Source organism: Nematolebias whitei, chromosome 9, assembly GCF_014905685.2.
Source record: "Nematolebias whitei isolate Nwh7 chromosome 9, NemWhi1, whole genome shotgun sequence".
Lineage (NCBI taxonomy): Eukaryota > Metazoa > Chordata > Actinopteri > Cyprinodontiformes > Rivulidae > Nematolebias > Nematolebias whitei.
Window position 1 is genome coordinate 35,295,507 of NC_056506.1, and position 12,399 is coordinate 35,307,905.

General features: G+C 41.4%; 1 protein-coding gene across 1 annotated transcript; it reads left to right on the top strand.

Moving 5' to 3' along the window:
* The first annotated feature begins 2,019 nt into the window (after positions 1-2,019).
* LOC119414621 (BTB/POZ domain-containing protein 2) lies at positions 2,020-6,212 on the top strand. Its single transcript, XM_037681722.1, has 9 exons — positions 2,020-2,546; positions 2,627-2,746; positions 2,865-3,021; positions 3,923-4,028; positions 4,113-4,310; positions 4,408-4,600; positions 5,377-5,464; positions 5,558-5,704; positions 5,786-6,212. The coding sequence occupies exons 1-9, from the start codon at positions 2,038-2,040 to the stop codon at positions 5,945-5,947; spliced, it is 1,680 nt and encodes a 559-aa protein (XP_037537650.1). The 5' UTR covers positions 2,020-2,037; the 3' UTR covers positions 5,948-6,212.
* The last annotated feature ends 6,187 nt before the right edge of the window (positions 6,213-12,399 follow it).

Sequence of the window (12,399 nt, forward strand, 5' to 3'; positions counted from 1 at the left end):
TAGTAGTGAGATGCATGGTGTAGTAGTGAGATGCATGGTGTAGTAGTATGCCATCAGATACAGCAAACCTTCACCAAGGTCTTCTTTGGCAAATGTGGTGAAGGGAGTGGTTCCAATGGCCAAAAGACAGCAAGACTCATCCAAGACCAAAACAGGGCTGTAGAAAGATCTCCTCTGGAGGTACACAGCTGGATCTTCGGTTGGCTAAAAAACGAACAAAAAAAGACAAAAACCTTTATTCAGGTTACAACAAATAAACTGAAACGCTACCAGATCAGTTCAAATGCTTAGGCACAAATATGTACTGTCCATACATCCGTGATGACAACAATAGAATAGATGTGTAACAGAGCATATTCATATAATTTTATGTTTTTTTTTTTTAAAGTTAATATGTGTGTCAATTAAATACCCAACAACTTGTGCCACAGACACAAGAGTGAGTCCTAACACACTTTGGGAAATGACAGATACTGCACTTCTGATGGTTAAATCTAAAATCATTTGTGCTGGCATCAACGTGTGGCATGGAGGCTGCACAGCTGCAGAAAGAAAAGCTCTGCAGAGAGTGGTGAAGGCTGCACAGAAGTCTGTCGGAGTCAGTCTCCCCACCATCACAGACATCTACACCTCCAAATGCAGGAAGAGGGCCACCTGCATCATGAAGGACCTCACTCACCCAGCACACACTTTTTGCCCCACTCCCCTCAGGAAGGAGGTTGAGGAGCATTAAGTGTAGAACCAATAGACTGAGGAACAGCTTCTACCCTGAGGCTGTTAGACTCATGTATATCTAACCAGAATAATCACTGTGAAAATCATATCATGTTGCTGCTGATCTGTTTCAATGTCGCTGCTGATTTATTTCAATGTTGATGTGTTCATGCGTGCACATCCGCTCACAGAGACTCATGTTCATGTTTGTGCTGATGTTCAATGTTTTATGTTATGAGTGCTTAGTGTATATTTAGTTGATGTTTTTCTTAGTTCATATCTTAGATGTTATTACTGTTTTTCTTATACATTTTATTGTTGGATGTAACTGGGACCCTGTGTACATAATTTCGCTCCACCACATGTACTACATGAGGTGCGAATGACAATAAAGAATCTCTGACTTTTAACATCTGTTAAGGTCCTGGCAAGAACCAAATCAGGCACATTCCTGTTTTAGTTTTCTATGCTGCCTTACAATCTAGCTGCTTTTTTTGCTACTTTTCCTTTTGACTGTCCTTTTGGTTGCCGTTTTTATTTTAACTTGTTAAAAAGTTTAATTTGTATGCACCGTTTATTATTGTGTATTGTTGTCCATTGTTGTCATTGCTCTTTGTTAAAAAAATTCAGATCTCTCTTGTAAATGAGTCCCCAAGGCTCTATGGGATTAAACTGTATTGGATTTTATACCTGGATTATTGGTTTTGAACCAGTTTGACATGACTGTCGACGAGGAAGAGGGCCAGCACAAGAGGAGGGGGCATGCCAAAGACACCATCTTAGCACCAACATAACTGGTTTGTTCCAAGTTGGAGTAAGCTGTTTGGGGGAAAAATCAGTTTCTTTGTGTGTTTCCTTGACTCATGAAGCCTTCCGGATAGAAGGTGAAATGTTTCAGCAAAAAAAGAAACTGTCCAGATGACCTGACTGAAAATTGTTGGATTGTATACCTGGATTATTGAGCATAGACGTTTTTTGTATAAATAAATGTTGAATGAAAAAAAAGTTGAGAGCTTCAGATCTTTTTGCAAGGTGTTCCTTACAGGAGCAACTATTATAGTTTTGAAAGCAACATGTATATTTATACTTAAAACTGAAATTATGCTCTTCCTCCCTCATTTAATATTGAGCATATCATGTTTTGTATAGTATTTTAGCTCATCATGTATGATTTTGTGGTGTTTCCTGAACGTTCACAGGGAGAGCAGCCTGTAGTACCAATAACAACCACCAGGGGGCAACAAAAAGCAGACATGACAGTCTAGACTACAGGAAATGCAGAAAGCGTTTAAGTTTGTTATTGACGCCTACGCTAGATTCAAGATGTCCGCTGGAGACAACAGCGGCAGGCCTCCTTGCCTCAGTTTCTCCGGCTCGGGGCCTTTGGGGAACAGCCAGCCCAGCAACAGCGTTTTCTCAATGCCAGCCTCCAACGGAGGAGCGGTGGGTGCAGCCGGCGGAGCGCAGGGAGCAGCTAGGCGCCCCAACCCGCAGCTGGGGCCTGTCGGAGGAGACGGCGGCGTGTCGAGCGGAGCTCCGACGGCCGCTGCGCAGAACCCTTTGCAGCCGTCCGCTGCGGCAGTCGGAGCCATGGCCTCCCCGGCGTCCAACATGACAGCCACCGCGGCGTCGAACGCCTCCCCGGCGACGGCACCGACCGCTGCCCCGGCTGCCGCGTCCGTGCTGGTGTACCGAGAGCCGGTGTACAACTGGCAGGCGACGAAGAGCACGGTGAAGGAAAGGTTCGCCTTCCTCTTCAACAACGAGGTGCTCAGCGACGTTCACTTCTTGGTGGGCAAAGGGATGGGTGTTCAGAGAATACCAGCTCACAGGTGAGGCAGTTACCTGCACCACAAACCGTTCTGTGTAGAACAACGAGCTAACCCTCCCCCCTTTCTTTTGTTTCCACCAGGTTTGTGCTGGCTGTGGGGAGCGCAGTGTTTGATGCCATGTTCAACGGTGGCATGGCGACCACTTCTACAGAAATTGAGCTTCCGGATGTGGAACCAGCAGCCTTTCTGGCCCTGCTGAAGTAAGAAACCGAGAGCAATTCATCTTTATTTACCTGGTCGGAGGGCTTGTGTTTATCACTCACTAAAGAATATTTCACCTAAAATATAAAATGACATTATTTCCGTAATTTCCTGCAGGTTCCTGTATTCTGATGAGGTCCAGATTGGGCCTGAGACTGTGATGACCACACTTTATACAGCTAAGAAGTACGCAGTCCCTGCCTTGGAGGCTCACTGTGTGGAGTTCCTCAAGAAAAACCTCAGAGCAGACAATGCTTTCATGCTGCTTACACAGGTGAGCCCCCACATATGAAGGTCGCCCTCTATTTATTTTAATTGCTTATGAATTACTTTTCAACGCTTCTCAGAGTGCGCCTGTTCAAATGTTTAAATGTCAACGTCTTGCCATGACAGCTTCTTGCTGCCCCAATTGTTGAAATTTGTCAAATGACACGCTGCACTATTTACAAAACGTTGACTTTTTTAGATCACATAGAAAAAGTATGGAAACAGTCATGTAGGTATAAAAAAATGAATCATTTTATAATGTGTATTTCCAAAACATCTGGAAAAAATGAAGGGATGAATATTACAAAACGATAAGACCAAACCTGAATTAAAAGGAAAGTGGGATCACATTAATCTAAAGAGGATCAGTAATGAACTGTGATGTTTGTGCCGGTCCAATACAACTTGTAAGTAACTGGCTGAAGGGGGTGAGACCAAGTTTCTATTGTTGATTATACAAAGGCAACAGGAGTAAAGGACTATGGGAGAGGTTGCCTCTGTAATAAATACACGACGATTGCCTTACATTTTTGTGGAAAGAAGTCTGTTTTTATTATGATAATGCGTCTTGTCACAAAGTACAGTGTGTTAAAAGTTTTCTTTAGAAAAGGCCCCAAAAATAAAATTAACAAAAAGTACAAAAAAATAGATTTCTGTTCTGGAGATGAAGAGGTTTGGATTCCCATCCTGGGAGCTTTATCACTTTGAAACTGGAGAGAGTGGTGTTTCAAGCCTTTCTCAAGTTGAAAGCTTGAAAGTCCACACGTTTTATTATATAACACTACTTTTAATGTCACCTACTTGCATTAATATGCACAGCAAGACATTTCAAATGACACTTTCAATCATTAAAGTATAAGTTTTACTCAGCAGTCTACTAAAAGTGTTTGCTGTAATCATTGTTTCAGGCACGATTGTTTGATGAGCCGCAACTCGCCAGCCTCTGTTTAGAAAACATAGACAAGAACACTGGAGATGCTCTTGCTGCTGAGGGATTCACAGACATCGATCTAGGTAGTGTCTCTGTAAATGTCCCAATACATGTTGAATTTAAGAATTATGGTTTATGTACTGATTGTTTTCCTCTCTGTTTATTAGATACGTTGGTGGCAGTGCTAGAGAGGGACACTCTTGGGGTCAGAGAGGTGCGTTTGTTTGGAGCTGCAGTGCGTTGGGCTGATGCCGAGGCCCGCAGGCAGCAGCTGCAGCCCACACCTGAGAACATGCGTAAAGTCCTGGGAAAAGCTCTCACGCTCATCCGCTTCCCTCTCATGACCATTGAGGAGTTTGCTGCAGGTAAAAAAAAAAGGATGCACCATAGCTGTTCTGGCTGCTTCTGAACCTATTATGTAGTTGTGTTTTTCTTAAGTTCTGTTCTTCCCTGATCCTTCAGGTCCAGCTCAGTCTAATATTCTAACTGACAGAGAGGTGGTGAGTCTCTTCCTCCACTTTACGGTAAACCCAAAGCCTCGCGTAGATTTCATTGACCGTCCTCGCTGCTGTCTCCGTGGAAAGGAGTGCAGCATCACCCGGTTTGGTCAGGTGGAGAGCCGCTGGGGCTACAGTGGGACGAGCGACCGCATACGGTAAGAAACACAACGGACACACAGTCTTGTCTTTTTATACCACAAGACCTAATTTAGTACCAGGACGTCATATTAAATATGTTTAACTTAATGCATGAGCCTGAATGAGGTGTGTAAGTTTTAGTATGAACAGCACATCAAGTAAAAAAAAAAGCTTAATTTTTTAATCAAACTCTTTTCACTCAACACATTTTTATTCTATACAAATTCCCACATCAAACAAGCTTTAAATATATGATTAAAATCTACTTTATGAATTGATAATTGTATAAATTCCTGTTGCGAGCCACCAGCTGCTGAGAGTGAAATGTGCTCAGTTTGGGGGGGGGGGGGGGGGGCAAGTCTGTTAGAAAATAAACAGTTGGTAAAATGCAGAGAACCTTCATGATGGACATTGTTGTGAACGAGAGAAATGCATGTTGCACAAGGTAACTGTTTTCATGTATATTAAATATTTATTTGCAAAAACAAAACATGAAATACTTTCCAAATGTTATAGTTGGACATTAATTGCTGAATTTGAGGTCATAGTTGAGAACTGTCAAAAATGAGCTTCAGACTGTGTACTGGCTTGGGTTGTGAATGTGTCCAAGTTCCATCCATAAGAATATCAGGCTCCATGACTTGCAAGCAGAACTTGTAATAAAATGACCATTTGTAATAATAATAATAAAAATCGCTGGCTTTCATGGCTTTTTGTTCCAAATATTCAATTTTAGCATCACCCCAGTAAATTGTACAAACAGATTTTGTCATCTGAACATTGTTATTCACAGGTTCTCTGTAAACAGAAGGATATTTGTGGTTGGATTTGGACTCTATGGCTCCATACATGGACCTACAGATTACCAAGTCAACTTACAGGTACTCCTGTATTCTAAGCTCCTTTCAGTGTGTATTTGTTGCAAATCATTTTGTTTGTGGTTTCACTGCATCTTGGATTTGTGCTTGTTGTAGATAATTCATACAGACAGTAACACGGTGCTGGGGCAGAATGACACAGGCTTCAGTTGTGATGGCTCGGCAAACACTTTCAGAGTTATGTTTAAAGAGCCAGTGGAGATTCTACCCAATGTCAACTACACAGCCTGTGCTACTCTCAAGGTCTGTAATGACATGGAAAAGATCAACACGGGGGAAATACTGTGCGTTTGGGCTTGTGTATTTATTGTGCGTGTCTTACAGGGTCCAGACTCCCATTATGGGACCAAGGGAATGCGAAAGGTAACCCATGAGTCGTCATCCACTGGCACAAAGACCTGTTTCACTTTCTGCTACGCAGCAGGAAACAACAACGGCACTTCAGTAGAGGACGGACAGATTCCCGAGGTCATATTCTACACATAGTCGCCTCAGACATCGCAGCGATCTTCCATCAAATGTGACATCTTGACACCAGCGCGAGGCCGCACCTCAGCAGCCGTACTGAGGACTTACCTGTCAGATTTCATACTGTTCCCCTCCACATTCTGCACAACCGTTAGCTGCATGAGAGGACAAATGGGAGGCGAATTGGGTTGCTTCATGGGGCAAAGGCTGTCGTTTTACATGCCATCTCTTTTGTGTTGTAGTTATACCAGCTTCTGAAACAAACATCACTGAAACCAGCTCCACCAGGGACTGAGAGATGAAGGGAGGCATCTCTTGGATTATTACCTATATCTGTGTCATGCTTTGACTGCATAAGACTCAACACTGACTCTTCTTTAACCTCAGTTTAATCCTCAGTTTTAAAACTGAGGCCTTGTGGCTCATTTTGACCCAAGGGCAACAGGAGGGTTAAGCTAAGTGACTTTCCTTTCTGTACTCCACAGTATCAGTGCAAAGGATAGTCACAACTGTATGAATGTACAGTTTATCAGATTTGCCAAGACGAACCCCTCATAGCATTTAGTAAAAACTAGACTCATTCAACTCTACGTTCACTGTTAACTGACATAAACCGATGGACCTCAAAAGCTTTATGAAATCTTGTCAAATTTAACACAAACTTCAGAGTAATCGTACAAATATCACTGAGGAGAATTTTTCTGTTTTTTTTTTTTTACCCAGCTGTACGATCTGTGATATCTCGTCTTTGCTTCGTAGTTGCCTAAACCCAATATTGCATTGCACTTCTTGGCCTTGCCTATGTTTATTTGGTTGTTCTATGGATGCACACTAATTCTTCAGATGTTTGAATTTTTTTTTTTTTTTTTTTTAAGCTTTATTTTAAAAGTGTGGGTGGAAGAGATTTTCCTCTTGGTACAGGAGTTGAAGGGTTGTATATTAAAGTGTCATTTATTAACATTATACATGTAACTTGAAGAATCAAATAAAAAGTTAAACTGCATTTTAGCTCATTTTTTGTCAAAGCACACACACACACACACACACACACACACACACACACACGTTTGTCTTTCGATCTTTACGGGGACTTTGCATTGGCCTCCATTCATTTTTTTCATTCATTTTATAGCCTAAACCTAACCATTACCAGTACATACCTAACTAACCCATCCTCAGTTCAGACATTAGTCCCAAACCTAACCTCTAACCCATCAATGACACTTGTACAACCAGGCTTTGGTCCTCACAATGTAGTGTAATATAAACAAGCGCACACAATTTAAGTAGCTCTATGCTTCTTTTTAGGCTATTGAGTCAATGGGGGAAATACATCTGACATTGACTTGACAGGTTATCATGAAGACTGAAAACCAGTACATACATAAGGACTTGCTGTGGTCAAAGCTAGTCGTATATTTTCTAGTTCCCAAAGTTGGTGTTGGGATCCTACAATGTCATGAAACACCAAGTGGGTGTCCTTAGATAATCTCCAGATATAAACTTTTAGACAAAAATGCCAGCTTATGGTATCTTGTACCATAAGATTTGAAAGATAAAATCAGTCAAATGATTAAAAGGCTTACTGTGAAGGTTCATACTGCAATATTAAAATTTTGCCCATGTTTAGTTAATGGTTTAAATTTGCAGTACATCACAGGTCACTTGTCTTCAGGAGCTACAATTTAGAGAACCACTGTTCTTAAACTATATCTTAGTTACAGAATTATTATTTTTATTTTTTTGTGGGTCCTGCAAATGTCTATAAATATATGATCAATATCGGTGATTGACTTCAGGAAGAGGAAATGAGCACCTCAACAGCTGAAAATGGTTCAGAAGAGACTATATCCTGTACATTGTGGAAGAAGTGGAGGAGTATAGTACCTGGGTGTTGCCGTCGACAATGGACTGGACTGGAGGTCACATCAAATGAGTCTGAGAAAACTTGAGGGAAATCCAGTTCTTCCATGTGTTGTAGCAGGGCACTGTTTTTTGTTGTGCTGGAGGAGCATTATCAAAGACAGCACCATCCATCCATCCATCCATTATCTTTACCCGTTTATTCCATTTTGGGTCACGGGGGTCGCCGGTGCCCATGTCCAGCAATCACTGTGCGAGGGGCGGGGTACACCCTGGACAGGTCGCAAGTCCATCACAGGGCCACATAGAGACAAACAACCATTCACTCTCTCACTCACACCTAGGGACAATTTAGAGTTACCAATCAGCCTAACATGCATGTTTTTGGTCTGTGGGAGGAAACCGGAGTACCCGAAGAAAACCCACGCATGCACGGAGAGAACATGCAAACTCCACCCAGAAAGGCCCCTGGACCGGGGTTTGAACCAAGGACCTGCTCACTGAGAGGCAGCAGCTCTACCAGTTGCGCCACCCAAGACAGCACCACCAACACTAAATTAAATTATAATGCAGGTTGGTGCCACTATGACTGGACCAGTTTGAAGTGACGAAGGGATGAAAGGATGCTGAATAAATTGTTATAATACTGTTCAGGACATCCTTCCTCCACCTGCTGGATAAACAGTGGAGGCTTTTCTAATAGACTTCTACGACTCCACAGTTGCAGCAATCATTAAAGAAAGTATTTCCTTTTTGCACAATCTTAATGATGGCAAAGTTTTGTTTTATGCAGCCATTTTAATCTGTTGACATTTTTATCCACTGCTGCAACAAATCTTCCCAGGCTGGGAGTAACAAAGTACATTTATTGATGGATGAATCTCCAGGAGGAGTGAGGAGACAAAACCATCATAAATGACAACAATCTGAGGCAGCTGTGGACGGCAGAAGAAGAACACGTGGCTAAGAAAGTATACAAAAGAGGCTGAAAATGTATACTTTCTAATTTTAATCAACTCTATGTTCTTTGAGATATTTTTTAAGGAGCCAGACTTGCTCGTTTTTGTTAAAGAAGCAGTGATTAGTCATTTTTAATTTTATTTCTGCATCAAGTTCAAGTAGGTTTTATTGTCATTTACATCACATCTGCTACATGAGGTGGAACAAAATTATGTGCACAGGGTCCCAGTTTTGTCCAACAATAACAAAAATATAAAGTGTAAAAAGAAACCGTAAATAAAGATCTAAGATATTAACTAACCACCAATAGTGCAAAACAATACGTCGAACAACGGCAGCACGAACAAGTCTGTGAGTAGATGATCCTCCTATATTCGGGGGGTGGTGTTTGTTCTTCCTGCATCAGCTCTCCAGGTGTTCCACCTCTTGCCTGTAGCTGGACATTTTGTTTGTGATGCATCCCACCACCGCTGTATCGTCTGCAAACTTTGCACCTACCCATCTAGGCTGTCATATTGTACAGTCATTTGTGAGCAGAGTGAACAGAAGGGGGCTCAACACAGCCCTGAGGGAAGCCAGTGCTGAGGGTTATGGTAGAGGATAAGTTGTGGATCCTCACTGACTGTGGTCTGTTTGTTAAGAAGTCTAGGACCCAGTTGCAAATGGAGAGGCTTAGTCCTCCTGTGAGTAGTTTGTTCATCAAGGTTTGGGGGATCATGGTGTTGAAGGCAGACGTGAAGTCCACAAAGAGCATACGGACGTAAGAGTCCTTCTGTTTGAGGTGGGTGAGCACAGTGTGGACCACAGAGGACATGGTGTCCTCTGTTGATCGATCTTTACTGCTTACTGCTTTTTATAAGCTTTATAATTCAAGTCAAGTCAAGTCATCTTTATTTGTAGAGCACAATTTAAAACAGATAAACTGTTATCAAAGTGCTTATCAGAAATGTAGCAAAACATAGGCAGCAAAACAAAAACATCATACAGAATTAAAATTACTGGAGCAATAACACACACTAATGATCACACTAAGGAAAAACAAGCAGTAAAAATAAACGTCAATCATAAAACAACAGAATTTAAAATGAGGTACACAGAACAAAATAAACTAACTCACACAGTATTAAACGCCAGAGCAAACAGGTGCGTTTTAAGGAGGGATTTGAACATCAGGAGGGAGGAGGCCTGCCTGATGTTGAGGGGCAGGTTGTTCCACAGGTTGGGACCTTTGACTGAAAAAGCTCGATCCCCTCGAAGCTTCAGGCGTGATTTTGGAACGACCAAAAGAAGCTGGTCCGATGATCTCAGGGCCCGAGACGGAACATATGGTTCCAGGAGCTCAGAGAGGTAGAGGGGTGCGAGGCCATTTAGGCACTTATATGTCAGGAGGAGAATCTTGAAGTCGATTCTGGATCGCACAGGAAGCCAGTGAAGGGAGGACAGAACAGGTGTGATGTGCTCAGACCTACGTGTACCAGTTAAAAGCCGAGCAGCTGCATTTTGGACGAGCTGGAGACGTGAAATGGACGCCTGACTGACCCCAGCATAAAGTGAGTTACAATAGTCCAGGCGGGTTGTGATGAAGGCATGGACTAATGTTTCAAGGTTGGGTCTGGATAACACTGGCTTGAGCTTAGCTACCTGCCGCAGTTGGAAAAAACTTTTCTGCAGAACTGAACTGATCTGTTTGTCAAACTTAAAATCCGAGTCAAAAACCACCCCGAGATTTCTAACAGTGTGCTTGAGATAGGGCTGAAGTGAGTCCAGGTTTGCAGGATCTGAGGAGGCAGCTGAGCTAGGACTAAAGACGATGACTTCAGTTTTCTGGTCGTTAAAACTGAGAAAATTTGAAGTCATCCATGCCTTAATGTCATCTAGACATTTGAGGAGAGGGTGGATGGAACGAGCACTGGCTGGTTTCAGTGGCAGGTAGATCTGGCAGTCATCGGCATAGCAATGGAATGAGATGGCATGTTTTCTTAAGATGGATCCCAGTGGGAGCAGATAGAGCGAGAAGAGAAGGGGTCCAAGGATCGAGCCCTGTGGGACCCCGCAGGAAAGAGGCACCGAAGTGGACAGACTTTCACCAACCTTGACACAAAAAGTCCTGTCAGAGAGGTAAGAACGGAACCAGTCTAAAGCAGCTCAGTTCAGTTTGAAATGAAATTATTATGTTCTTGTTTATTGATAACAACATAGCCATAAAAAAACACATTTATTCTGGATGATGTAAGAAAACCAAAAACCAGTTGTTGGATTAATGTACAGTAGCCTCACACTTAAACACTTCTCGGATATTTGCCAACCGTTTCATTCAACAAACAACCGTTTTCGATGAAAGACAATCACTACAATTATTACACTGTTTTGAAATGATTATTTTGGTACCAATTAGCTTTTTTTAATGGACAGGAAACACATTTGGGGCTTTCGCTTCTTAAAGGAATATTAAAAAACGTTCCCTTCCTAAGTTAAACAGATGTTGCCTACTACGATTAAAAAAACTCACGCAAAGCAAAACAAGTCATGAAATGAACAAACAAAAACAAATAAATGAACACGACATAAACAACAAAAGGTCCAAAATATAAAATATTCTCAATTGCTGCCAACTAGTTTTATTCCCATTTATTTATTAAAAAAAAAACAAAAAAAAACTAAGATGAGGATAATCAGCAGGTTTTAATTAAAGTGCACATTCGACGTTTATCCAGTCAGTAATAAAACATGTCTCTTCATCTTATAACATTATAAATCACACGGACAAATTCAGTATTCATCTTTAAAAACAGTGACCATCTTCTGCCACCAACACCCCAAAGTGCATCCAACATGTTTTCCTAGAGTCAAACTGGCCAACTTAAACTTGTTCTTTAAAAAGGTTTCAGTGCATTAGGAAACAAAAAACAAACAAAAAAAAGCAACAGACCTATACTATAAGAAATAAAGAGAAACATGTTGCAGTTTGATGGCTAGTGTTGATGCAACACAGTGCTGCTAAACACACGTCTCGTTTTGAGATCTTAAAAATCTAATAATAGCAAGCATCATATTTCTGATACAACCGCAAATAGTTTATACGTTTCTGATTGTTTTTTGTTTAAATATTGGGTTTCACTGATTATAAATCTTTTTATTTGGTTCTGATTTACATTTTTACTACTTTCAGACATATGGGTGTTAAACAGTGTGATGAATTTCCACAAAAACACAGCACTGGTTAGAGTACAATCTTGTTGGTATTACACACACATTTGGCAGGAAAATAGTGCAAATACAGAATTGTATGGTTATATGTGCTCAGTTAGTACAAAGTTTAACGTGCCCAAACGTCTGGACTTGCTAATAGTCCTCAAAAGAAAATTTCCTCCTCCTAAATACTTTTAGCCTTCAACTCCTGGTTCTAAAATCCCAATTAAGATGGATCTAAATGTGCTCAGGACAAAATAACTCTCAGGATGACTGGAGGACAAATAAAATACTGTAGCAGGTAAGCGTCCTGTAACACTAACATTTTAGAAAACGTATGCTGTCAGATACAAATTTGGTCCATAACACAGGCTGAAGATTGAATAAAAAAAAATCAATTGGAAGCCCCTTTTGGACACACACACACATTACACGTTGCTAACGAGTTGAATGAATAT